Source organism: Gasterosteus aculeatus, chromosome 20 (genome assembly GCF_964276395.1).
Source record: "Gasterosteus aculeatus chromosome 20, fGasAcu3.hap1.1, whole genome shotgun sequence".
Classification (NCBI taxonomy): Eukaryota; Metazoa; Chordata; class Actinopteri; order Perciformes; family Gasterosteidae; genus Gasterosteus; species Gasterosteus aculeatus.
The window spans coordinates 6805183-6832136 of NC_135707.1; the positions used below are offsets into that span (position 1 = coordinate 6805183).

Consider the following 26954-nt stretch of genomic DNA (forward strand, 5'->3'; position numbering starts at 1 on the left):
AAATTGAATAAGGACCTTAACAGCATTAAGGGCTCGCGGTGGCAAACAAAGGGACGACACTAAGTGAATTTGAAACAACTCTCATGGAGAGAAAAGTGACTAGAGTAAATCTAATAGACCCTAATGAAAGAAGTGATGTTTCAAAGCACCTCCTACAAGTAATAGCTCACTAGGTGGTTCCTCTCCAGAGGGTGTTGTTGTTTAATGGTTGATTTATTGAGTGGAATGAGGTTATCTCACATGCAACAAACACACCTGCACCTCACGGCAGTATGTCATCATGTGTCCCGCCTGCCGAAGCCAAATGTGAGTCATAACCATGTGTTTGTATCCCACCGCGGTGACCGCACTCAGACAGGCTGATCCGCCAAACAGACAGCTGTGTGCGGTCCGTGTGTGTGTTACACACACGCGTCCAAGTCACAATCCGGTTTGACCTATAAATGTGTTATTGTTGTCTTTTACCAACTTAAGCAAAAATGCACTTTGTTTGGAAATAACAAAAGGTGAAACACATGGTGATTTTAGTAACACCACACACCCAGCTCTTGGAAAATCAGCTCTCGGGGTTGTGCTGGTTGTGCTGGTTGTGCTGGGATAATGGCGCGGTAACCCCATTGCACCCTCGTGAAGTATGTTCTCTCGTAATTTCTAGCAAAACAGGCGTATTGTCCGACAGGTTTGGTGGCAGTTGTAGTATCGTGGACGCTGCATCAGGTTCTACAGCGAGTATTAAAGGTGTGACTCCAACATATCGGTTCCAGGTAAAGACTTTAAATGTTCCAATTATTGGCGACCAGTGGCTGGGAAAATAGTTTGTTTTCGGAGTCTTTTTAAGTTCAACCACACAATAGCAACAGCAGGAGGTACAGTACTATTACAGTATGTCACAAAGACCCGGACAGACTCCCTGTGGTCTCAAAATAGTCCAACACAATCCCGCTAGCGTGCCAGATAGGATGTGAACACACAATCAGCCGAAGAGCTGGTAATTGTCTTCATCTCTTTCTCAATTGTAGGAAGACGCCTGAAGTGATCGGAATGTTTTGGCGTGAAGCGTAGAAAGGTTTGGATCCATTCGACAGACGGTTTTCTAACATCTAGAGATTATTTGGGTTAGTAGCTGCAGGTTTCTCTGACATTAGATTTGGTGTGATAACTATATCGGCTTCCAGCTGGCACAGATCTCCGTCCATCTTGCACATTCCTGACATGTCTCACCCTGCAGAGCAGCACGACACGCAGCACACCGCCTCGTCTCACAGCAATAATCCCAGACGGGATTAGGAGCAGCAGGTTGCTGTAAAGCACACGAGGAGCCGCTCGGGGTTCAACGCCAACAGCGTAGGCCGGGGATCGAACCTGCCGACCTCGTCGTTAAAAGGTTGCTCTCCTCGTGAAAAACTGAGAATAAATCCACAAATGGAGACACGGGTCCCTTCTATCAATACACCAGCTCAGTTGATTAATGCTCTGGATTCTCGGTGGAGCAAATTGAACTCACACGGTATCGTGCTTCACTCTCAAACAATGCAAAGTCCTAGTCGTCATTATGTGTGTTATTGTGCTTGGCTTGGTTGCTCGTTGTGCCGCAGGGAACGGGTGGCAGAGGAAGTGGAGGCCTAAACTATTTTTTCAGGTTTGTATGATAATCACATGAACGTGGGAATGCGTCCGTAGACGGGGATGTGGCCCCCCTGTATCAACACATTTGCCTTGTTTATTTCTGCTCTGCATGATACTTATCGCACATATTATCTATGAAATGATCCTGCAACAATAGTTAAGAGGGTAAAAACAACAACGCTGGCACCGAGTCGTGGCTGCTGCGTGTTCAGTGAACACCAAGTCAACACGTTTGAAATCTATACATCTAGGAAAATAATAGAATCGTTTGCTATGTTGAATGTCTTAATGTCTGCTGCGCCACAGTAACCAGTCTGTGTTTGAGGCGACGATGAGACAGACCTGTAATCACACTGTCCCGTGCACACACAGGTGATGTGAACAAAGGCCGGATACAGGACGCACAGTCATTTTCATCCATGTTAATAACTATTTAAAGCGCAGCGAGATGCATCGCTATTATCTCATTGTCATAAACGCCTCTTCCAAAATGGGAATGAGAGCATAATAAGTATTCATCAAATGAGCTTCTGCCTACATCCTTACAATAATTCTGAACAATTAGAGAGTAGTTTGTCTATCAAATAGTCACATAAGTCAGTTTATTTAGAACAAAGCTGCTAAAGGCTACTATGCAAGAGAGTTTTCAAATTCTGGATGAAGGATTTCTACTGCTCATCCACTTTAGTGTGTAGCGGCAGTTTACCAGACTTCTCTCTTCTCTCAGAGAGAAAACGCACAAAAGTAAAAGTAGCTGATTAACGTTTAGTATATTTAAGGACAATAATCATGGAAACTTAAACTTGTTGAGCTTTTATTGTAGCTACATTTACGTGCAATAGAAATATTATCAACATTTTGAAGTACAGACACAAGGTGAATTTCTCTCGTCAACCTTATAGAAGATGCCAGCATTTTGAAATTCAACACCCGCTTCCTCAGTCTAACAAATCATTTTACCAGTTACAGTTTCACTGCAAAAGACAGTTATTAGCACTCCAACTGATTCGTCAAACAGTTTACAAAGCCCCGGACTCAAAAGAATCTACAATGTTAATGTTGAATTTTACAAAACACTTATTATTTAACAATTATTTTAAAGCATATATTTCAGTGACTTGCAATAAAGGAATGCATAGAAATTGTGCAGCTTAAATACAAACATTTTAATGGGCAGGAAGACTTTTTTTTGGCCATTTTAACTCAAAGGAAAAACAAAAAAAACTTGTTAGTTAATTATTTCATATTCCGACAAAAGGACACATGTCTTCAAACTTACAAAACATTACAAAATCAGCAAAACAGAAGGTCTGTTGCATCTTTACTAGTAAATTGTTAAAGATACAGCAGATAAAGACACAACTGACAGAACCAGTCACACCAACATGAGGCGTCTGTCACATTTATAGTAAATAATCAGCGTCACATTTTATAATTCTGAATTCCTACACTGTGTACCGTACCGCCCTGTAATAAAAACACAAGACTCATTCAAAAAACATGTTTAAATAGCTAGATTTCATTCAGTACCAATCATTTACAGTAAATTTTACTTTTTAAACAACAAACAGCATGAGAATCAGAGTTTAATGTTGGTCCATGTTTGTAAATAGAGCTACCTTATTTATTCATGCCGAGGTACAGAATCGTGCGCTAGAGAGAAAAATGATATGAAAGGTAACCTTTCCACGCTGCGAGGTGATGAGTATTTAGTTGATAGTGCTTAAACCAGAACCTCAACCTTGACTGAACTTGCATTTGTAAAACATGCAAGAGGAAATTTCGATTTACATTTTTTAGCCTCTGTTCTGTTCTTGTAATCCAGTTACTTGTCTTTGTGATGTAGTGCGTGTTTGCATGATGGAGTTCCTCCAGCTGTACTGTCGAGTGCAGCCGAGTACCATGTAGACTGATGAAAATACCATGAAATTCAGAAGATGAGTTGCTTCCTTCCAGTCTCCTTGCTAAACTTTACAATGTGTAATTTAAAATCACAAATCAGTGCAGCCCCCCGCCCCCCCTCATTGGCTGTAGTGAATACCATTCTGCTTTTTGGCTTTACTCCCAGCCCAAAAAGGCCACATGACCCTTATTTTTTCCTTAACAGTATTCTCCCCCCTCCCCCCTGAAGTGCTGTTTTAACAGGAGCTGGTCTGGAGGTTGCTCTCAGTAAGTATGGAGGTGATGGTGGAGGGATCGAACAGGCTGTCGTCGTCATCATCTGAACTGAGAGCTGATGAATCCAATGCTGGCCGCATCGCTGCCTGGGTTTTCCTCCTGTGACACATTAATCGTCATTACCATTATCTATGGCACCACTAACGGTTCAAACTAGGGCTGTCGATAGATTTAACAAATCTAACTAATCAATGGCACATTTTCAAATTAATCTCGATTAAGGGCGATTAATGAATGTTGTCGTTACAATTTTGTTTTTTAATGAATATTTGTTCTCCTTCTAAAGACAATCTTAAAAATAATGAGTAATCACTTTAGAAAGCGTGTATGTTGTTATTGTTAATATTATTTGAAGCACGAAACTGATCATCTTGGGAGGCAGAATTCCACTGGGTGGAACGTGTTGAACTAGCGACTCCTCCTGCTGTCCTTGTGTGCACTTTGCTCTCAACTCTCCATCATTTAACGGCTGTGTTTGAAGTGCCAACAATCTCCCCACATTTAGCCAGGACGTTTTCAAACGACGGTCTTTTAGGGACACATGGCTGTGGTCCTCTGCGTGCCGCGCAGGGTAACGTTAGATGAGATGGAAGCAGACTAGCAGCTAGCTTAGCATAGAGGTGCTTTAAGTGGTCAGTTTGCCATTCACCCCCCTTCGGTTAGACACGTAGAGTAATTCCTCTGCACAGTTCTCCGCTTTATGTCCTGCCTCGGTTTTATTTTACTGCCAATGCAAAAAGCTCTCTTCATCTTGATGTAACTGACTGCAGCTAGCGGCTGCTTTGTTTTTGGGGTCAACTTCCGCTTTTTCTTCCCGGGACTTACGTTTGTTTACTTCCGTAAAAAAAAGGTAAATAAACGTACGTTAACTACGTTAAAATATTTTGTAGCATTAATCTCGGCCACATTGATCGCATAGATTAATGCGTTTATGTTGACAGCCCTAGTTCAAAACTCACTTTGTTCAACAGTTTCTTTCTTGTTCAGTGGAAATAGTGCTCCCTCTGCTGGCAACACAAGGGAACAACAAGCATTTCTCTTTCTACTGGGAGCATTGCTGTCATGTCCTTTCCCACGTGGTACATGAGTAATGACCTTTTTCAGTGTAATGAAATATCTTTTCGCACGCGGGTGATTGCTGATGTGTTTCACACACATCGCGTTGTGAAATACTGCACCTCAGGGTGCTCTGTAAATCTCTACCAGGTGTCTATTGATTGCGTGTGTAACGTATAAGGAATCTGGGTTTGCTCATAATAACGTCATTCATGTGCAGTTGTAGTCTTATGACACTGATGGGATGAGATATTTCTCTTACTCACTCACACGACTGGCTGTGAAAATGTGGCTGCCAGGAAGTGTCTTGCATAAGCACACATTAAATAACAAATTGGATGAGAGACCAAATTGGATACATAGAACAAGTAAAACGCTTACTTGAGCTCAGTTTCCAGTGCTGTGACTCTGGCCTGCAAGGTGTCTTTGAGCTCCATCTGTTCCTCCATGTCTCTCTGGGCCTTTCTCCTCATCCCATCGATCCTTTCCAGCTCAGTCTCTCCTTCGTCTACCTGCCTCTTCAGGGCTTTCACTCTCAGAGTGAGCTGCAGCACAGCATGAGGTTAAAAGTGTAGTTTTATGCAGATGCATTGGTTCTTGATGTATTACCATGTCTCCAGAGTATTTTCAGATATTGAGGTGCACATGATGTGAAGGCGTTTACCTGGTCCCTCTGTTCAGTATGGGTTTGTTTCTCCTCGTCAAACGTCAAGTTGAGATCTTTCAGTTTCCTCTCCAGGCGCCGTTGAGACGCCAACACTGAGTTCTTCTCCCTTTACATGTAGGAGAGAGGAAACCGAGCAGAAGACACGCGGGCATGCTCATGAGTTAACGGTCGAAATGCCCAAAACATGGATTCCGTAATGTAACGAACAATTCAAATACTTTTATGGTAGCAAAAGGAAATGTACTCAACCCATCATATTAACGCATAATATATTAGTAGTTTTTTTTTTGTATAATCATCCGAATCTGCAAATGTTGTCAAACAAATGCACTTCTCCTTAAATAAATCTAATTAGCAAGATGTAAGCAAAATAAACCATTGCTCCGCAAATTTCAGGGAAATCGTTTATCTTCAAACAAAAAGATAAAATGGAGGGAATAAAAGGAATGCTGAATTACACTAGTACATTGCACTGTACCTTTCCTCACTCCGTAAGAGTTCTTCCAGCTCCTGGATCCTGTTCTCCAGCTGGGAGACTCCTGCCGAGGAGCGAGATTGACCCTCCATGTCGGCCACACGACTCCTCAGCTCCTTCAGCTGCAGCGGACAGACAGCGGGTCAAACAAGCCCAAAGTACACCAGAGTGGCAAGTCAGAGTTTTCCTGTTACACGCCGACTGGACACCGGGTTGCCGTTACGTACGTGTCTCTCCATGGTGTTCTTGTCCAGCTCCAGGTCCTGTTTGGAGGATCTCTCCTGCATGAGCTCAGAGCGCAGCTGATCGATCTGGTCTCTGCTCCTGCCCACTCGCTCTGTCAGCATCTCCGAGCCGCCCTTCTCCTCCTCCAGCTCCAACTCCATGCGCTTCAGCTTGTCCTGGCAGAGGCAAGAAGAGGCCACCGTGTTAAGATGCTCAGAAAGGAGACGGTGTGCATTGGATTAGGCCGTGGAAGAAAATTCAATGGTGCTGAAGCTTGTACATGTAAGCAGAGAAATACTGTATTTAATTAATTTATAAATATAGGTAATACATGTTCAGAAAGGTGTCTGAATATACAGACTGCTCCATTGACATCGTGTGCAGAGTAGAATTATTAAAAGCACAGAACTATCGACAGCGGAGAACACTGCTGCCATTAATTCTCCCAAAGCACGGCGATGCAGCTGCACATGTCTGACCTCCAGTATGCGAATCTCCCGGGTTTTTTCATTTTGGCCGTTTTTGAAGGCCTCCATCTCTCCCTCAAGGTGGCGCACCCTGTTGGTCAGAAGCTCTTTATCCAGCTGGTGGTTGTCTCTCTCCTCGCAAACCAGCAGAATCTCCTTCTTCTGTCGTGACATCTAGGTAGATTGATCATATTGTAACACGTATTGCTAATAAGTTTGATGTGTCAGAACTACTGAAACCATTTAAGCCAGTTCAGAACATTCAGAACAGAAAAAACTAAAAAGCACAAGTGAGCATACACACGCACTCAAAATACAAACCTCTTCCTCGAGCCTCCGTAGATTTAAATTACTTTTTTCCAGTTCACTCTGAGCGCCGTTTCCGTTCCGTTGTGCCTCCTGGATTTCCTTCCGTGCCTTCTCTCTCTGCTCCTCCAGCTGAGCCTTTAGAGTCTGCACCTCCTCCCTGGAGGAGATGGTCAGGGACTCATACTGACGGGAAGAAAGAAACCAAGAGGATCACTTTTTCTGCTGCTCGAACAACGTCCAATGCTGCGGACGCTTTCATTCGTTTCTCCAAAGGTTTTAAACAGGATCACTCGGTCTTACTTCTTTGTTGAGTTTCTCCAGAGCTCTTTCCTGCCGTTGTCTGGTCTCTTCCTGCTGGTTGAAGGTCTGTTTAAGTGTCTCCTTCTCTTTCTCAGAATCATCCACGCGCAGGATGAGCTCGCGGTGCTCCTGACTCAGTCTAGAAGCTTTTCTCTTGGCCTCGTCCAGCTCCGATCTCAACCCTCTCACCTCGGTGTGGAGGGTGATCTCTGCCTCGGAGCTCTCCGTTGCGTTGGTCTGCAGCTGAGCCTGAGGAAACCAGTTATGCTACAACATGACTGCTGATTTCAGGGACACTAGTGTGTGAGCGGAGGGGACCTACCTCCAGCCGTGAGAGTTTTTCTCTGAGACGTGCGGTCGCCTCTTCCTGTTCCTGCTGGGCATCTTGGAGCGATTTAACGTCCATCTGAGCTCTACTGAGATGGGTTTTACTGGCCGCCACTTCCTCCTCAGCCAATGAGAGTTTCTCTTTGAGCTGGCTAGCTTCGCCGAGCGCCACGCCGAGCTTCTGCTCCAGCTCTGAGATGATGCTCGGGTCTGGGAGCTACAGGCAAGAAGTCAGGAGACTGAGATCGACAAAACGCACAAGAAAACAAAAAGGAACAAACTACCACATAAACATTGCCACACTATAATTAACTTACCCGTTTGTTTTTGTCCTGTGCCTTGGATACATCGTCTCTGGCCCTCTGCAATTGGTCCTTCAGCCTGTCAATCTCATACCTCAGTTCTGCCGCCTGGTTCTGGTGAGATTTCTTCATGGAGATGACCTCCATGACCTTCTTGTCAAACTCCGTCCTATGCTTCTCCACCTCAGACTTGGCCTTCTGAAGGTCAGCTTGGTAACGCTGAAGTTCCTAGTCAGGAATAAGAGGGTTAAAATGACGGTTGGTAACTTTTATGAAAATTTGGCTTATTTGCGAAACACTCGCAATATCAGAAATACATAGAGAGATGAAAAAAAAAACAGGTTTCTCTTTGTCAACCGCCAGGTTTTTGTGAAATTCAGCGCAGTGTGTGATGTTCACCTGGTTGAGAGTCTGCGTGTGGTCAGGGTCGGGTATCTGGCGTTTCATGGTGCCCACTTTCTCCTTGAGCTCGGTTAGTTCCTCCTCAAACTCCTCTTTTTCCAGTCGGGCTTGCAGGAGTCTAAACATCGTAGAGACAGTTTCAGATCCGTGTGAAAGAATTAAGTAAGTTCTACTTGATCATCTGGTGAGCAGCAGTTTGATTGAAGAGGTGATTCATGTGAGCTTAATTTTCTTTCACGTACTGAACAAGCAGATGCATCACTAAACACTCTACAAACAGCTAATAAATCAGCATTTCCTTTTATCATAAGAGTCAGATATGTTCACAGAAAAGAAAGGGTCTACGACACATTTTCACTAAACACAGATATCTAAGAACATCCACACCACAATGAACGCACACAATAAACACACAGATGTTTACTTGTCCAGATTTCCATTTCTGCTTAACCCCAGTTCTAAATATGGTCTATATTCCAATCTGAACCCATTGTACTTGGAGGCTCCCTGGTACATATCTAAACGTGGATCATTCAGTGAGTCATGGATTAGGGCTGTTAAGTGTGGATGGCCTTTGGATCTACAGTCAGACGGTCGTTAGCACAGCAAGCCACATCTACAGGTCTGCAGATCTAAACACAAATGCAGTTCAAATAGTGACTCTCACAGTGTTTTAGGGCTGCTGGGTGGCTCCCTGACAGAGAGCGGGAGAAACATCGTAGGAGAGAATAGATGGACACGCATTAGTAGCACAGCAGGTGCAAAGACAGACCAAAACAGACGGTGACCAAAGTAAGCACTGGAAAGGCCTGATTCCAGTACGAGGACAAACTCACTCTTGTTTGGCGGTGCGAAGCTCGTCTCTGGTGGTGTGAAACTGCTCCATCCAGTGGCTGCTCTCGTCTCTACAGTCTTCCAACTGCTGCTGGAGGGAGCGAACCGACGCGTTCACGCGCAACCGCTCGGCCTCGATCCCTACGTGGGACTGAAATAAGAAGGACCGAACAATCGAGGCGATGTTGGTTAACACTCCTTCCACAGACCAACCAGAATTGTTTTAACCGATGAGATCACATTTAAGTTTAGTTCAGTTCGCTTCTTATTGTGGAGCAACTGGTTTTCTAACATCAAAACATTTTAATGTCAAATGTAGGCAACAGTGGGATGGCTCGTGGCCTCTGTGTGCACACCTGGGACACCTGCTCCATGCTGCTGCGCAGCTTCTCCATGTCGACGCTGTACTGCTCTCGGAGCACCTCGACCTCTTTGTCGTGCGTGGCCACCTCTTCCTTCAGAGCGCCTTTGAGAGCCGTTAGCTCCCTCTCTCGCTGCCTCAGAGTCTCCTCCAGCTTCTGTTTGAGCTGGCACACATCCACCATCTGCGCCTGACAGGACATCAGGTCCTGCAGACAGAGGGAACACACGACGGTGACTTGATGCTTTTGACCTCACGGCGTACGGTTTGGTAAAGCTTTTTCTTAAAGGAACTTCAGTCTTCCTTTAGATGCTAAAGCCTTTGCGAATCATCAACCTGTCAGTGGAATGCTTTGTGATCAAGTGTCTTCAGAAGCAATTTGGTCTGGATCGAGTGCTGTCTATTTTTAGAAGAGATTGTTTTTCTCTGCGCATCTGTGTGAGCGTGTTTCTGGAATACCGTCTTGCTGCCATTCTCCCGTCTCAGTTCGTCCTGAAGCTCAGCCAGCTGGTCCTCCATTTCTCTAACCCGCACCTCTGCGCTCTCCCGGTCCATACGCAGCTGAGTCACCCTGCGAGTAGAAGAGGACACACACACACACACACACACCACTGGATGATTCTATGGAAGACAAAATGAGGATGGCACGCACTACATTTTCTCTTGTGAATAAGTGACAGGGAATGATTGTTTGGTGAACTGTGAGGAGTTTATGCTTGATAACAAAGTGGGCTACTCGTGCACCCATGGTACCGGGCCCCTTCCCGTTTGCCTCTGTCTGTGTGTGTTACAGAGTGTGTGTGTATGTGTCCTCACTCGGATTGTGTTTCATTTAATTCTTTCTTCTGGCGGTCCAGCATTTCCTGGAGCAGCAGATTTTCGTCCAGACAGCACTCCAGCTCAGCTTTCAGAGCGGCATCGGAATTGCTCACGGAGTCCTTTGCACAAGCAGACACGATGAATAAATGAGAGCAGTGAGACACAAGACATCGGCTCGCTCCGGTGGCTTTTTAGCAAAAGCAGGCATTTGCCCACCAATCTCCATAACGAATTTGGCTTCTTAGGAGCTATTAGAGATTAAGACCTGCCCACTTTACTTAAGCCAGCATATAATGAGCCATTATTTAAGTTAGATTATTGTGTGAGTGCACCTTTGACCAGGCCCGAGGGCTTTAAGGATTAATGTGAGGACTAATCTGAAGCACACTGCAAGAAACCCCACAGCGCTCCTGGTAAGATTAGTTACAGACATAAAAACTCAAGAGTACAGTTTCCTTCTCTCCATCAATTGACAGCATTTCCCTTCACTTGATAGCCGCTGCTCTCATTTCAGGAAGACTTGGAGGCGTCTTTATGCGCGGTGTTGGATGTGCACCGTGTAATCAAAGCGGATTAAAAGTGGCAGATTCCTCTCTGAATGTTAACTTGCTCTGGTAGCAGCCAGTTCCAATCAGTCAAAGTGAGGTTTGGTGCGTCATCAACTCCAAAAATCTGGCACACGTCAGGAAAGAACGAGAAAAATTCTGCACTGCTAATTACCTCGTAGGTTTACGGTTATAGAACTTTGTTTGCTCTTGAATGCTTTTGTCTATTTTATTTACCCGTCTTTCCACTTGAAGGGCTGTTTGCAGTTCAGCCATCTTTATTTCAAGCTCCCTCTTCTCTCTCATCCACTCCTCCGGAGGATTTTCTTTGGGCTGTCGTAGAAAAAGACCAACGGAGAAATAATGTAAGCGGTTTCATTTACCTGACATTTCAACCCCTGCAGCAATAACCCCTCAGAGAATTCTTTAAAAAGGACAAACCTTTAGACTCTGAATCTTCTTAAAGATGACCCTGACTTTGTGTTTGACGATGACGTCGCTCTCATTTGTCCTGAGAAGAGGTAAAAGGGGTAAAAATGTGTTAAAAAGAACACAATTCATAAGCAGACTTTCATTACCATGGTATTATAAGAACTAAACACAACGTGTACGTGCTACCCGAGGATAACAACCAGGTCCGTACCCTTGTCTCAGGATGTTGTATATAGTCTGCATGACCTGCTCCTCCTCACTGGTCGCCTCTGCACTCTGACCCTGGTCCAGCAAAAGGTCAGGAGTCACCTTGAGACATAGATCAGAAAACTACTCTCGCGATCTTGCATGCTATGTGGTTTTTTTGGAGCTCTCTACAGATCTGCTCTCATGCCCAGCCATGAAATCGTTTCATTCTTACCTGTGGCTCAGTCAGCGCGGCACGTGGGGTCTCCGCGGCGGCGTACGTCCCCGGGGATGTCCACCGGCTGGGGGCCTGCTCGGGGAATTTGTTGACAGCAGCCGGGCTGCGCCGCAGGCTGCTGTGAGTGGAGGTGTATGGGTTGGGGAGAGGAGAGGAAGCTCTGGGGTCTTGTTGTTCCGCAGGGAGTCCTCCCTGTTGGCCTCCCGTGTTGCTGCCATCAAACCTGTTTATTAGTCTGTTGACTGGGGTTTGTCTCGGATTGGTTTGTCGGGGTGGGTCATGGTAGGACTGGGTGCTCCTAACCGACCCCAGTGACCCGTTGAGCCCCGTTTTGTTCGAACCATCCCACGTGTTCCTCTCCACGCCGCCCTCTCTACTACCGGCACGCCGAAGCTGCTCTCCGTCTCCCCTAGCTCCGAGTCCTCCGTCCAAATTCCCATAACTTCCAGACTTCCCGTCCCCTGGAGGCCTGGACAGCTGAAAGTCCTCACTGCCCGCACCTCCCTCTCCGTCCCTGTCCAGCAGAGACCCGTGGGACTGGGCCCTGCGCAGTGCCCCGCCGTGCCCAGCTCCTCCGCTTTCTTCTTCTACATCTGCCCTCTGCGCTCTGGGCTCTGCTCTCTCTTTGCTGCGGGGAAGGCTGCTGTAGCCACTGGGGTACTGGGTCCTGAGCTGGACCCCATAAGAGTCTCCCTTCTTGCCGTCCTTCAGCATCACATATGGCTGGCCAGCGATGCCCTGCACCCGCACCGCCACGCCGTACTTGGAGGGGGTTGGGGGCTTGGTCCGGGGCTGGGGCCCCGGATGCCCCCCGCCAGCGTCGTGGGGGTCATTGATGAAGCGGATCTGGACACCGTAGTCCGCCGGGGTCCTTGGACCGGAGGACGGCACGCTCATGCTGGTAATACGGCAAAAAAGGAGAAGAAAAAAAGGATGCAATTTTGTGGTTAAATCACATGTAAGAAGAGAGCTTTCCTGCACCCATCCAACCGATGCATCATGCATGCTTGTGTATGCATATGCATGCTTGAACTGAGAAAGTACCTTCTTTTCTTTAACCAAACGTGTCCAGGATTTGGCAGTATTTGTGTTGTAAAAGTCGAGTTAAAAAAGATACGATCGAAGGCGGACAATTAAATCCACCAGGCTGATATTCATTAGCTATGGACTGAGCTACAGAATTTGCTCAGTGCAGATATGCTGGTGTTGTCCCATATTAGCCTGTAAAAGGACAAAAACATTCAGCACACAAAGTATGATACTGATTAAGAATCAGTTTCGGCCTAATAAATGTTGTATCGGTTGGACTATATTCACAATAGCAGGTTCAGGGACAAAGCGGGGGGGGGGGGGGGGGGGGGCTGCTACAAGCAGACAAAAACCAGCTCAACATAGAACACTGTTTACCTCATATTAGGAAATCAGATAAAGACTACCTAGGAACTCATTAACAGGCAGCCAGGAAGTGACAAAACACTTTGAACACATGCGGGCACGCTGATTTATAAGCTCTATCACTTAGTTTCTGGCTCTTGACTGCGTTTGTGGACTTTGTCCTCAGTGCTTTCCATTAGTCATTAACCTGAAAGCACACACCCACATATCACCTTCCCCCTTGTACGGACCAACAAAAGCACTCCCGACTTCTCAGCCAGATACTAAACCCCCCCCCCCCCCTTCAAAACTTTGACAGCTTGAAGGAGACGGGTACCATAGTTGAGAGAGAGGACGGTTTCCTGCTTTTACGTTGTAATTTCTTCCACTACTCGGGTAGACCTTGATGAGTCATGCAGAAACTATTTCTACTTCAACAGGTCACACCTATGTTATCATCCAGTGACAAGTCCCCGTCAGCGTCGCCCGGCCATAATGTAGAGCACTCAACTGAACATATCTGGCATGACATTGACCGATCACGCCTTGGGTCACATTGTGAGGGCTCATCCCCATGTGTATTACACTGGTCCGGTTCATTCAACGCACGCTAAAAGCTACCACATTGACCTTGTCTCTCTCTCTTCACACACCTTTCCGCTGTCATCAGGCTGTAGAAAAACATCCACATGAAACTGGTGAATACAAAACAACTTTGAAGCAAGAATCGGTGGTGGCAGAAGGCAAAGCACAGCGACCTCACAGGATGCCCGTGTGCGTGAGCAGCGTCCGAGCAGACAGACCTGCCGTCTCAGCCGTGCACAGCTATAGTCGATATCCCCCCCCCTCTGGGAACCACGGAGGAAGCAACCCGTCAAACCGCGTTAGTGCAGTTGAGCGCGAAAACTCCACTGCAAGGTCGAGCACCGGCAAACGGGCCGTGCGAGGGCAACGGCGGATTCGTGATAATCTGAACCAGAACAACCTGTACAGAGCGCGTGCGACAGTCTGACACACAGACAGGTGTGTTCGACGGTGACATACTATATAGAGAAGCATCTCTTGCTACCTGTAGTTTGTGTGTCAGTGAGGGGGATGCAGTCCCAGCGCCGAGAGGGTGTCCCGCTTCTATTGTCCAGCCCATGTGGGGCAGGGAATGAGGGCAGCAATTCAGAGAATGCCACCAACAATCCCCACGGCCCTTCGTACCCTCCCGTACACGGTTTAGCTCTTCACGTTATCTGTCTGCGTACACTGTCCGTGTTAGGTTACTACCCCAGAGCAAACGTCTTATCTCCGTAAATATAAACATCCTTCTCCGTTTACAAAACTAAACCTTTCTAGGAATCCGTTTGGTTGGTGTCTTTGGATCGAAATCAGTCAAAATGTATGTTCTTCTTGTGCTTTTATTTGAACAAATTATTGTGCGACTATCCTAGAGCTGAAACTATAAATCAATAGAACAATAAGCAACTAAATGGAGATTGTTCTCTTGTTCGGTGGATCAATGGATCATTTAAAAATAAAAAAATAAGATTATTTTAGCGAGCTTTCAAACCACACTTGTATCATTAATAGGATGTGACTTTAACAACAGGCCTTCTGCAGGATTCCTCGCCAGCAGAACTCTACCAATTGTGTTACGCTGCAGTTATGAGGATGGCGTCTCTGCCTCTGACCTCAAAGTGAATCAGCCAACAGTAATGACATGTAATGTAATGTAATGCAACAGTAAATGGAATTGGAGCAGCTTCCCTGTTATTAAGATCTGAGACGAATGGAAAATATAATTAGGAGATTGGAGCAGGTGTGCAGAGAAATGAAACCGTCATGAAAGTGCCTCTGCTGACCCAGGCTCATGACCTAAAACAGATACCGGTTATTAAATCCAAACTGGTATGTGCTGCATTTAATATGATATTGTGTACAAACGGTTTTTCACAGCGTTTACTAATGTGAAAATTGTTCATGTCAGTTTCTCAATCCGTAATATTGGCTGAGGATGAGAGCACCAGTGATATTTCAATGATATAATGGATGGAATAGCAGCAAATACAAGATTTGTGAATGGTCATATCTTTTTATTATTTTAAATAATTAAATCAGCTGAATTGTTTTCAATAGTAGTTTGTCCCTTTTTTCAGTATACTCTGGGAACCGCGAGGTTGGCGGTTTGAGCCCCGGCTGCTCCATGTCCCTAAGCAAGACACCTAACCCTTAATTGCCCCCTGGGCAAAAATGTAAAAGCCACAGGTAAAAACAAAATGCGATGTAAGTCGCTCTGGACAAAAAGAGTCAGCTAAATGACCCGTCATGTATTACAGGTATACAAGGATTGCACATGAAAATTTGAGTCACCACAATGGACAAAACAGTAGCACACGCTTTAGGTGTCCTTTAAGGAGAGCCAGACACTCTGTCCTCAGGGTCTCCTCCCTCTCATCGAGCGGTTCGTCCCTTTCTAAACTCGCCACCGCTCCCCTTCCTCGCTCAGACAAACACCCATTTATTCCTCTTTTCAAATCCAAAAGAAGTTCATTGGCATAACAAAGAGATACTTCAGTGTTACCTAACAGTACACTAATGACACCATTATGAATACGGCCCTCCCTTACCCCACATTCCAGACACTGTCCCTCTGTCCTCTTTACACGGGCCGAGACAGAGGACGTGTGTGTGAGTGATGAAGAGAGAGAGAGAGAGACTGTATCCTTCATCACTTTGTCCAGAATTAAGAATAACTATCGGGTTCACCTTTTTTTTTCACACATTCATTTTATTTTGTGTTACTGTGTCAGCACGGGCGACGCTCAGCAAGTGCAATGCTGTGATTATTCCTTTTTATGACACAATCGATGAGCCATTTCCCCACACTTCAAAACTACAATCTGCTCCTCTTTCTCGCGTGCATCATCAGTTTAACCTGACTGACTAGAATCTCTGAATCACAAACCTGCTCTCCAGTAAATGTCGTTGAGATGTTGTAGAGAATAACGAATATATATATAGATAAACAAACACACATACCTATATAATTAGATCACAGGCCTAACGGGAATGTAGTTAGTTCCCTCTTGTGTCTTACATTAGGAGGAGACACGTCTATCTGGTAGCAGGTAGATTACCTTTTAAAAACGTTTTAAAACGGTGTAACTTAGTGACCATGAGAGTTGTTGTGCGGTCAACAGAGACACCTGCGCACATCTCTCGCGTGCCAGTTGTTCCGTTGAGGCGTTAGAGGCGAGTGGCCGTGAAGTAACGTTAACGTTAGCCACCGAGCTAACGTTAACGTTAAATGCATGAGCCCCGCTGAGACTCCGAGACAGGCGACACACAGTTAAACGCGGACTTGTTTCGGCTTCGCGGAGTGAAGTTAAAGCAGCCGAAGCAGAGTGAAGTAAAGTGTCCGACAGGTCGTGTCTCTCCGGTTGAGCTGTCTCGCTACGTGAGGTCCAACAACAGACGTAAAGTTACCTTTTTTTCTCCCCAGGAGTTAAGGTTGTTCCTTCGACCCTTTTCAACACTTCGCTTCCTTTACCTCGACGGGGATTCAAACTTTTCCCATCAAAGTCCACGCAGAAAAGTGAGTGGAATAGCGACTCCTCCGTAAATTAACACAGCAACAAGTTCATTATGCGACGACTACAACCTGTTACATTTGTCGGGGATGTAAAAGCCCGCCCAGTGTCTCCCGACGAAAACCTGTGATTGGACCAACGGGCTAATATGGGCGGGACTAAAGATTCTGGCTACGTTGGCTATTGGTGTAATCTCCACGTCAGTCATTCATTATTTGCCGTCCACTTTTCACTGTAAAATTTAAGGCCGTATTATCCTTAAGCTAAGATAAACAAAACAACAAACTACAGGCATAACCCGAAAATGATCTAGAGAAACATGTCCAGGGATATTGATGGAGTAAGGTAAATACTAGACAGGTGCTCACATATGTTTGTCTTCCATTTACCTGTAGATGGCGCCACTATCCGCCATCTGGTGGTGCAGCAGCATCATCCAGGTCCCTTGACGAAAAATATAACTCAGCTATAAATGCATGATATCCAATAACGTGGGACTGCAGCTGAACGAGTATGCAATGCCCCGTTGTTAACCTTACCGTTATTTAAATGTTTATGAACGCCTGTATGTATACATGTAAATTGTTCTTGGGTTGTTTTAAGCGGAAATTTAGCGTGTTTCTATGGTGCAATATTTTATTTCTCAGAATTCTTAGTTGCGATTTTATTTCTGTTGCATCTGTGCCGCATTTTAACTGTCGTTTGTAATCCGTTGCTATTTCTGGTAAATCAATATTATCGCTGTAGATTAAAAAAAAACTTGCGTTGGAACTCTCGCATGTTGGATCCCATTGCCTTACTGGCAGGCATTTAGACTCCTTATGTTGCACTTTGGTGCTCTAAGTTGTTCATCCACTGAAGTGATTACAGCAAAAAACCCGCCCCGTACACAGCCCCTCCCCCAACCTCCAGTGACACCCCACGGTCTTTGCACACAACTTTCCTCTTCATCTCATCACTTGGACCGGCTGGAACACATCACCTCACGCTCCGGGAATGGGAACTTTACTGGGTTCAAAGAAAAACTTTGAGTTCTTTCGCATTTACGCTCTACAGAGGCTACTTTTCAAATTGCAGGGATAGTTGTCACTGCAGGATCAGAGCGACACCACAGCAGGGGCCACCGGCCAAAGACTCCCGAGACGCACCGGCAGTCGTAACGTGGTTCAGACGCTCGTAATCATATTCACCACACAGCACGTGTGTCCAAACTCGACAATTCGGAGATTTTTGTAATTTTGCATATTACTTCAACCGAGGCGTGCGTCAAAAACACCTGTGCGTAAAGTTGGAGCTGACGCGTATAGGGTCCAAAAGTAGCTGCAGAGGAGCAACAGGTTTTTTTTTTTTTTTTTTCTTTAAAGATTAGTGTTAATAACTTGACCGCCATGGCAAGATGGTTCAGAGATTTCCCCATCAACCTAAAGAACGGGAACGAACGGGTCCGCTCGGCCTCTGAATCTGGTCCGCCAAGTCGCAGCAAACCCTCGTTTTCTCGTGACAGCTTGAAAGGGAATCAGCGCAAAGATGGAGGAGTGGGGGGGTTGCTGGCAGGGAGGAATAGGAAAAATTCGGTTGAATTCGGCCGCAACAACGCTGGTTGTGGTGGGACAGTGTGGGATACTCTCACACCTGGAAAAGGTCGGAAAAACGCCAAGGTCGAGGCTGGCACGTCGGATGAGAACCGGCAGGTCAGGACCACCAGTTTGGCGCAAGCGTACATCAGCAGGATGATCAAGGTGGATAAACAAGACAAGACCCCGAAACTCAACGGGATAACTGAACACAAGCAGCTGGGAAACGAAACAGGAAGGCCTGATATTAAAACAACGGTGAGTAACATGTGTGCCACTATTAAATGTATAAAATATGTCATCTTATTTGCAATTTTGATGTGTATCTGATCTGAAACAAAGCGAGGCTGAAGCCGCAGATAAAAAGTCAATGCACTACAGTTACAACAATGCAATTGTGGCGTTTTTAACCCTGTATTCACTTTCTATGCCATCAAAAGAATACAATGAAGTTTCACTGTGTAACATCAAAGAGACCAAAACAATGGCCTGACCTCAAACACTCTTTCTGCTTGTCCCTCCATTACTTGTCAATTTGTCATGGACACTGCACACACACCTACACACGCAAGCACACACACACACCCTACACACACAAACACACACCCTACACAGACAAACACAACATTAGCAGATCCCTCCACGCTGCCAGCTCTGTTGTCTCCAGGTAAATGTAACATCTGAATGCTAACAGACCAGCGTTTTTTTCTTTCTGCCTGCTCACAGCTCATCATCCTGGAGGACTATGCAGATCCTTTTGATGCAGAGAAAACCAAAGGGCAGAGGGAGGCTGAGAGAGCAGGGGTGAATGACGGGTACATGGAGCCTTACGATGCCCAGGTCATCATCACAGGTGAGTTTAGGATCACAATCTATCTCAGCAATTACAATTATGGAAGAACCAAAATGGCATCATCTGAACTGCGGGAAACATAATTGCATTTCTGTACATTTTGATACTCTTTGCATGTCGTCTTTGGTAATGCAAATGGCATGCAACCAAAGAAATACACACCTACATTTGAATGGGTCTTATAGGGTTTAACTAGACCCTCAGCCTCTTTGGCGACTTCCCTTCCCGCTGGCGGTTGCCGTAGGAACAGTGTTTTGCAGGAACAATGGGTGCAGCTTCCTCTTCCAACTTCCTGTCTCCTGCCTCTGTTTCCTTCGCCCCATTCTCTCGATAGGAAGTTGGCTTCAGCCCCCTCCCCACTCCTCCTCCTCAACAAACACACACACACACACACACACACACTGACACAAAATGCTTTATGAAGCCTTACGTGTGAAAAGAATCGAAAGACCCCCCACCAACTCTCTGCAAATCCTACGGGTCGCCCCCCCACTGACCTCGCCCAATCACTTCCCGGCAGCCAGGAAGTGGCCTGGTTTGCCAGCCAATCAGCAGCTGTGTTGACCTTTTCTTCCTGTAGCCCCATTGTTTGGTCACACAATAGTGCAGACACAGAGGCTACCTGTCAGACAGTAAAGGAACACATGTGAAATCCCCCTATAATTGAATGACCTGTCATAACAAACTTAATTTAAGAGATCAGATCACACTAAAGAGGCAGATATGGTTAATCCAGATGGCCCCATAATCTAATTTATTTTTTGCATATGTCAGTTTTAAAATGATCTTGATGATGATGTTTTCCACTCTACCTGATACGCACATGTATATCCAATATCCGTGTGCGATAGAAACATCGTATAATGGAATAATGTCAAGCGTTCATTCTGAGCATTCCAGACTATAAGCTTATTTAGGCGATTTCTTTTTTTAAATGTCTTTATAAAATATAGTTAGTTGTCCGTTTGCACGATGCAACTTACCGAAAGTAATTATCCAACAGCTTCTTTAAAATAAATTGTTTTTTCATGAAGGTGAAGGTAATGCACTTCAAGATAGAGATCTAACTTTAGAGTGTCGTCTCACAGCAAGAAGGTTCTGGGTTCAACTCCACCCAGTGGCCTTTCTGTGTGGAGTCTGCATGTTCTATCCGGGTACTCCGGCTTCCTCCCACAGTCCAAAGTCATGCTCTGGGGATCAGGTTAATTGCTGACTCTAAATTGCCTGTGGGTGTGCGAATGTTAGTGTGAATGGTTGTTTGTCAATCCAAGCTGTACCCCGTCTTTTGCCCGAAGTTGGCTGGGACAGACTTCAGCCCCCGCTGTGTGCAGGAAAAGCGGTTTTGAAGATGGATGGATCTAACTTTAGAGTCATTCTGAATACTATCTGGGACCATTAACTTGTTGTGTTGTTGTAGTATTTTGAGAGGTGTTCTTAATATTTTGTCCACCCGACTTATTAATAAGTGGCGATCAACATCTCTCTTGAAGTGATTCAACAAAAACTAAACATTGCAACCTTTATGCATGCTGGACAGATTGCAGGATTAGTTCTAATATATTGACAGCTGATTGAATCATTTCAAGGCCAATATGTGTTATGAAAGGTTGAACTGGAATGGAAGAGCTCGCTGTAGAATTGTGTGAATGTTGCTGAATATGCAATGAATGAAGGTCGGTGCATGTGTGGTAACTCAAGCAGAGGGAGATACTCCAAAAATAAAAAAACATTAAAACGGTGATCAGGCATATCGGAGGATTGCTTTGTCTATAATACACATATCTAACTGCTGAGTCCAAAACCAAAAAATCATAAATCCATGAATTCTAAAAGGCCACCTGCTTTGTTTAAAATGTCTTCCTTATTATGTTTTGAGGCCAAAGAGCCCTTTTTCAGGTAGCTGATCGTTCTGTCAAAATAATTAAGGAAGCTATTTAGGCTAAAAAAAGAGAATGCGAGAATTCATCCTCTAGATTCAAAGCTTGTTTCATACGACTTCATGTGAATATCTAATTCCATTTACTGATCGCGTGACCACTGTGCTGCAGAGGTTCGCCGACGCGGCTCCAAAGACCTCCTGAAAGTGTGCGTCCTGCTGGACCGAGGCCACAGGGAGGGGAAGGAGGAAGAGAGGAAACACCCGCCCCCGAACATCTACGACACACCGTACGAAGGCGGGCTGGAAGGCGACAGCGGGGGTGTCTGGATCCCTGTCACGCGGCCAGAGTCTGACGTCCGCCCCGCCGGAGAGTACGAGCTGCCCTGGGAGTGGAGAAAGGAGGACATAGTTAGAGCGCTGTCAGGTAGAGAAAGGGACAGAGGGATGATGGGGAAGGCGGGGGTTTAGGGTGTGGAGGAAGGATGCTGTGAGTTTCACTTGTTCAGTGATGCCACAACAATGTTGTGTTTGCTTTAGCAAAGGAAACAAAGTAGTCATTCTGAATCAATTTCCAGAGATGTGTTTACTTGAAAGCTCTTGCATGCTTTAATGGAACTGTATTGTGAAACGTTGATTTTGTCTCTCCTGCTTCCTCCAGCTCAGTTCGAGGCAGTGGATTGTTCTCCCACCAAAGAGAACGGCTCTATTCCCCCCCGCCAGCAGCACCAGCAGCAGCAACTCACCCTGAGGCAGAAGAACTGGACCCATAAAATACCATCCACTCCATCCGGCTCTTCCTCTTCCTCCTTTCCCTCCTCTCCCATTCTCAAACTCTCCCCTCTCTCGTCTCCCTCTTTCCCCACCCTAAAGCTCTCCCCCCTCTCCCCCTCTTCTAGCCCCACCAAACTTTCCCCTCCGTCTCCAATCTCCCCCAGCAGTGCCCCGTTGGACGGGGAGACAGCCAAAGTGGACCCCAGCCTGCCGCTGGAGAAGCAGAAGTAAGGAAGGAGATGACTTATTCATCCATAGGAAGGAAGAGGGAATGCAACGTTTATAAATGTTGGAAACAGAAACACGGGAAAGCTTTTGAATGCTGAATTATAACTCATAAGGAAGGGAAACGGGCAACATATTAGTTTGTCATCAGCCAAACTAATATGTATATCAGCATCAACATGACAGATCAATTTCACTATGATCACATCATATTCCAGGAGACACTCAGGATACGATACTCTGTCGAGAACAGTTGTGGCTATCAAAAAATGATGACAAGCTAATGTATGACATCATTGTATAAGATGTAAAAGACCTCACTGACGGAGACAAAATTAAAAGGCGAAGAAATACATTAAAACCATATAAGAAGGCCGAATTTGGCGATGTCTGTTTTTCTCCCAGACGTCAGGTGATTTAGAAAATACTGTCAATTAGTCTAACTTTGTTTTTATTTTAGGATTAGAGGGTTGAAGGAATCAAACAAATGCAACGAGGGTTGAGACAGTCGCTTGCTTTCATATCATGTGTGTGTATTATTACCTCCCCTTGTCCCATGGCCTGTGCAGAGTGAATTGCTCTGTGTTACTCTGTAGCGTTGCTGTGACAAACTCTGGAAGAACAGCGCCCTCCACAGTCTTTGGTTGAATTAATACCAACATCCTAAAGCAGATTTTCTCTCACACCAGACCTGGCTGAGGCACAACGCCAAACACGGCACAGACGGACAGCAGTCTTGACGGAAACCAATTATATTTTACAGTTGGCCCGCAAGACATTTTTAAGTGAGATTTGTTCTTTATCAGTTAGAGCATTGGGCGGCAGCGGGCCTCGATCACATCCTCGTGATGAGCTGCTAAACATAACTGCTGGAGAGAGTTAAGACTTGAATAGAGAGCGACTCATCTTAGCCGTAAACCATCTGTCCTCATCTCTTTTCCAGTAGGCGACATGTGGGGGACATGCTCAGAGCATGTCCCAGCATTTGTTCCTCTCATGCTATAGCTGAATGTGTTTCGCTTCTAAGAATCAAGGACACATACAGTCAGGTTACGTATGACTCTAGCATATAGCCACTGTCCTCACCACCTTGTGCCTTTGTTACATCCTGTACACCCGCAGACGTTCAATTTGTTCATTTTATTTATCCCTTTGCCCTCTCTTCACCTTCCACATTGTTAACTCATTCAGTACCCCATAAACGTTGGTCTGATTGATGGAGACTGTAACTCTCGATCTCTCACTCTTTCTTTCTCTGCCTCACCATCGTCACCTATCATCGTCTTGACATCTGTCTCATCCCCATATGCCGCTGCACTACATGTCAGTGATCCGCTGTGTCTCTCTCTGCGTCTCCCCCACACTACCCCCTTCCTTCCCTCGCCCCTCCAAGCTGGTACCACGGCAGTGTGAGCAGGCAACAGGCGGAAGCTCAGCTGCAGCGCTGCAGGGAAGCCAGCTTCCTGGTGAGGGACAGCGAATCAGGAACCAGCAAGTACTCCATCGCTCTGAAGTGAGTTCACGGATGTGTGTTTCATTCCAATGTGTGTTTATCCGACAGGCTAAAGGCCCGCTGTATAGTGTGCGCATGTATATATTCATTTATGGCGCCGTCTTTGTCAACGTACACGTTGCTGCATCACAATCGTCATAACTTTTTGGCACCGTTGACACAAAGTTTGCCCATAACAGGTCCTCAGGATACAGGCACAAATCCTGTGGTGTAATTATGCTTTCGTGTGCGCCTGAGTGCAAATTTGTTGTGAGCTGCTCTTTCATATGAGAGTACACTTCATTAACCCCATTTACACATCCACTAAAATAGGTGAAAATGCACAGCCTCACATGGGGAAGGTTAGATGACAACATGACTAGGTTTCCATTTGTTCTGTAACTCATGATTTGTGTCTTCTCCCTGCTGTCGACAATACTTCTGTATTTTGTGTGTGTTTTTTAATCTGTTTTCTCCTGTTCCACCAGGACAAGTCAGAGTTGTGTGCACATCATTGTGGCGCAGACAAAGAGCGCTAAAGGTCTGGGCTTCACACTGGATCAAAGCAGCTGTGTCTTCTCCAGCATCCCCGAGCTGGTCCACCACTACTGCACGCACAGACTGCCCTTCACTGGAGCAGAGCACATGACCCTGCAGCACGCCGTGCCCAGGCCGCACTGAGCATGCATAGAGGACAAACACACACACGCTGGGACACTTCAATGCACTAATGCACAAAGACACACACATTAACTTGTCAGCACATGTGTACACACATATACTCGCAGATGTGCAGCATCTGATTGCCCTGCGTACCCTGTTCATTATGATATGTTTGTATCTCTTACGTGCGCTACAGTAAGTCATACATTTCAATAACCGTCGAGGACATTGTGGTATTTTTTCCCAGTCTAAACGCCATGAATGTATTTATAGTTTCAACAACACAATCCCTTCTTCCCCAGCCTGGTGAATTTGTTCGGCCCATTGCCTTGTCCATTTGCCCTCCAGGCGTGATACTGTTTTGGTAATGCGTATCATTGATTTCCATCATTCCTGAGACGATGCACGTGAAGAACTGCACTTAGTGTAACCGATTGGATTTTTGATTTCATTGGAGAGGATCGTAATCACCTCTTAGACAGAGGTGTTGACGTCATGACTTAGTTCCTTACCAACCATTTAGACTCGCTCTGTGAGTTCAAAACACCCGATTGGAATGAATTCAGTCACCAATCTAACATCTGTCATTTTGCCCATTGATTTATTCTGAAAATCACGCTCCTTTGCCGACTCTTTCTGTCAAGAGAAAGAGCTTTATTGATTTATTGACTAGAACTGTTGAAGTTAGAAGGGGACTTATAACTTTACTCTACCCAGCCATTTGTTTAAGTGTGCGTAACTGTGCACAACGAATATGTGAATGTACATATTCACATATATATATGTATATATATGTATATATATATATATATGTGTGTGTGTGCCTTCACTGTAATCTAAACGAGGCTGTGATTAAAAAGTGTACTTTATTGTAAATGAACTGAAAACGTAACCTGACATGTATCTACTGTTTGCATAAAGGATGTGTGTATAACAGGATTGTTGGCTAGTGCTGAATTTCTTCTCTTTCACACCAATGATGCGGGTTTTATGTTATTGTTGTAAGACTTTTCTTCAGTAAAACAGTGTTATTAATATACATGCCTGCAGCAAAGTCAAAGCAGAGTTCAAGCAAAGAAAATCAGTGAAACAGAGATGAGAGGATAACCAGAGCACACAGATTCACTGGGCGCTTTTCTCATGTCGCTGTAAAACCACTGACCTGCGTAGTGTGAAATCAATTCCAGTTACACACACGTTCAACCGCATGCAAATACACGCACGCACTCACAAACGAACGCGCACACCTATGTGGCCAATAAAAACAGACAAAAATGTCCACACACTTGAGCTGCACAAAACAAATGCATACATGCATCGTTAGTAACACACCATGAAACGCACACATGAAGCTTCTCACAAAACAGGGAGAAGCTTCATCCTGATCCCTGCATGTGTTTGTGGTAGATATGTCTAACCAGTAAACCCCAGTGTAGTGGCATGCATGAGTATCCATTGTGTGTCGAGTGTGTGTTGTCTGTGTGTGTGCAAGTGGCAATCTGCGAAATGTGCATCCATGTGTGCATTTATGTATGCCATCATGTTATGTGTGTGTGTGTGTGAGAGAATGTGTGTGTGTGAGAGAATCAGACTTTCTCTGTTCAGGGATTACCAGGTTGCCATGGTGATTAGTTAGAGTGAGATGGGGCCATCCCTGCAGGGAATGAGGAGAGGGAGGAGAGAAGAAGAGTAAGAGGGAGGAGAGACAGCGTGCAATATAAGAAGAGCTATGAATAAATGTGGCCATGGTGTCATAGTAGCAATGAGCGCCCACTTGGTTTGTGAATGAAGAGCTCAACATCCAATGACAGAGAAGTACCATATATGAGTACGTAAAATTAATGGATTACAATCCCCTTGGTTTATGACACCGACTTTGTGGCACTATTGATAATATGATACCTCTTCAAGGGGTCGACTTCAGAACAAATATGTGCCTTGCTTAAGGGCAGAAGCTTATTTCTGCAAGCTTACACGCGGCTCTCTGGCTGAGGAACCATCTCTAATCTGGGACTTACGGATGGACCCAGTGCGTCATAAATGGCATTGTTACACAACAGCAAACAAATCAAACAGGTTTATTTTGAAATGTTTGTTTTCTCACCATCGTGCCCCCTCATATGACTGTAGTAAGAATTTCATGACTTTTTGCAAAATATTTTGGAATTTTTTCGAACATGGAACTTATTAAAATGTTCTTTCTCATACTATATACACATTTTTTTTCTTACAATTACCTGAGGGAACCCTTATGCTTTGGGGTTTGTCCACTATGTTCTTTTAATTAAAATGACAAAGAAAAAACAAGCCCCAGGAGCTGGACAAAGGATTCTTTCAGAGCGAGTCATTCTGTTTTAGGGAATGTTTGGTTCGGTAACCACAAAGTGAAAGGCTTAGAACTCTTTGATAATTTGTAAAAGTTACCACAGTTGTCCAGGAAATGGGATGGAGTTGAAAGTGAAAGTGAAAACGTAACGTTATGTGAAAGTAACTATTTCTTACTGTTACTTAAGGGCGTTACACTATTAAACAGTCTTTGATTCATATATCAGATTTCTATGTTGTTAAGTGTCGCATGAAGAAATTTGCAGCGGCAGAAGACAGGATGACAGCAAAAAAGGAAGGGACAGAGGGAAGAGAAGACGGAGAGAGGGAGGGGGAAGCACAAGAGGTTGTTAGGGGGAAGACAAGCACTCGTGGGGGTCCCAGCTTTTAAATAATTCAGAGAGACTCACAGCACTCAGTGCAAAGGAGGAGCACTGTCAGGTCAGTTCATTCACTGCAGAGGAGAGGAAG

At 45.2% G+C, this 26954-nt stretch overlaps 2 protein-coding genes across 5 annotated transcripts; one reads left to right on the forward strand and one right to left on the reverse strand.

Moving 5' to 3' along the window:
• Positions 1-2423: 2423 nt before the first annotated feature.
• cgna (cingulin a) lies at positions 2424-16779 on the reverse strand. Of its 4 annotated transcripts, none has more exons than XM_040165130.2 (21): positions 16598-16753; positions 11747-12647; positions 11537-11634; positions 11335-11404; positions 11131-11226; positions 10346-10467; positions 9989-10100; positions 9525-9737; positions 9171-9319; positions 9002-9028; positions 8332-8452; positions 7948-8160; positions 7626-7847; positions 7304-7552; positions 7016-7186; positions 6707-6868; positions 6230-6403; positions 6006-6124; positions 5525-5633; positions 5242-5405; positions 2424-3903 (listed from the first exon to the last, which is right to left on the reverse strand). In XM_040165130.2, exons 2-21 carry the CDS (start codon positions 12644-12646, stop codon positions 3765-3767), a joined length of 3630 nt encoding a protein of 1209 aa, XP_040021064.2. In that variant the 5' UTR covers position 12647; positions 16598-16753; the 3' UTR covers positions 2424-3764. The 4 variants fall into 4 exon arrangements, with proteins under 4 accessions (XP_040021064.2, XP_040021066.2, XP_040021065.2 ...); XM_040165132.2 differs by having other exon boundaries at positions 11537-11607; positions 16598-16734; XM_040165131.2 differs by lacking the exon at positions 9002-9028 and having other exon boundaries at positions 16598-16779.
• A 13-nt stretch (positions 16780-16792) lies between these two features.
• Positions 16793-25097, forward strand: she (Src homology 2 domain containing E). The gene is made up of 6 exons (XM_040165133.2): positions 16793-18533; positions 19002-19128; positions 21177-21431; positions 21666-22005; positions 23397-23516; positions 23984-25097. The coding sequence occupies exons 1-6, from the start codon at positions 18090-18092 to the stop codon at positions 24174-24176; spliced, it is 1479 nt and encodes a 492-aa protein (XP_040021067.2). The 5' UTR covers positions 16793-18089; the 3' UTR covers positions 24177-25097.
• The last annotated feature ends 1857 nt before the right edge of the window (positions 25098-26954 follow it).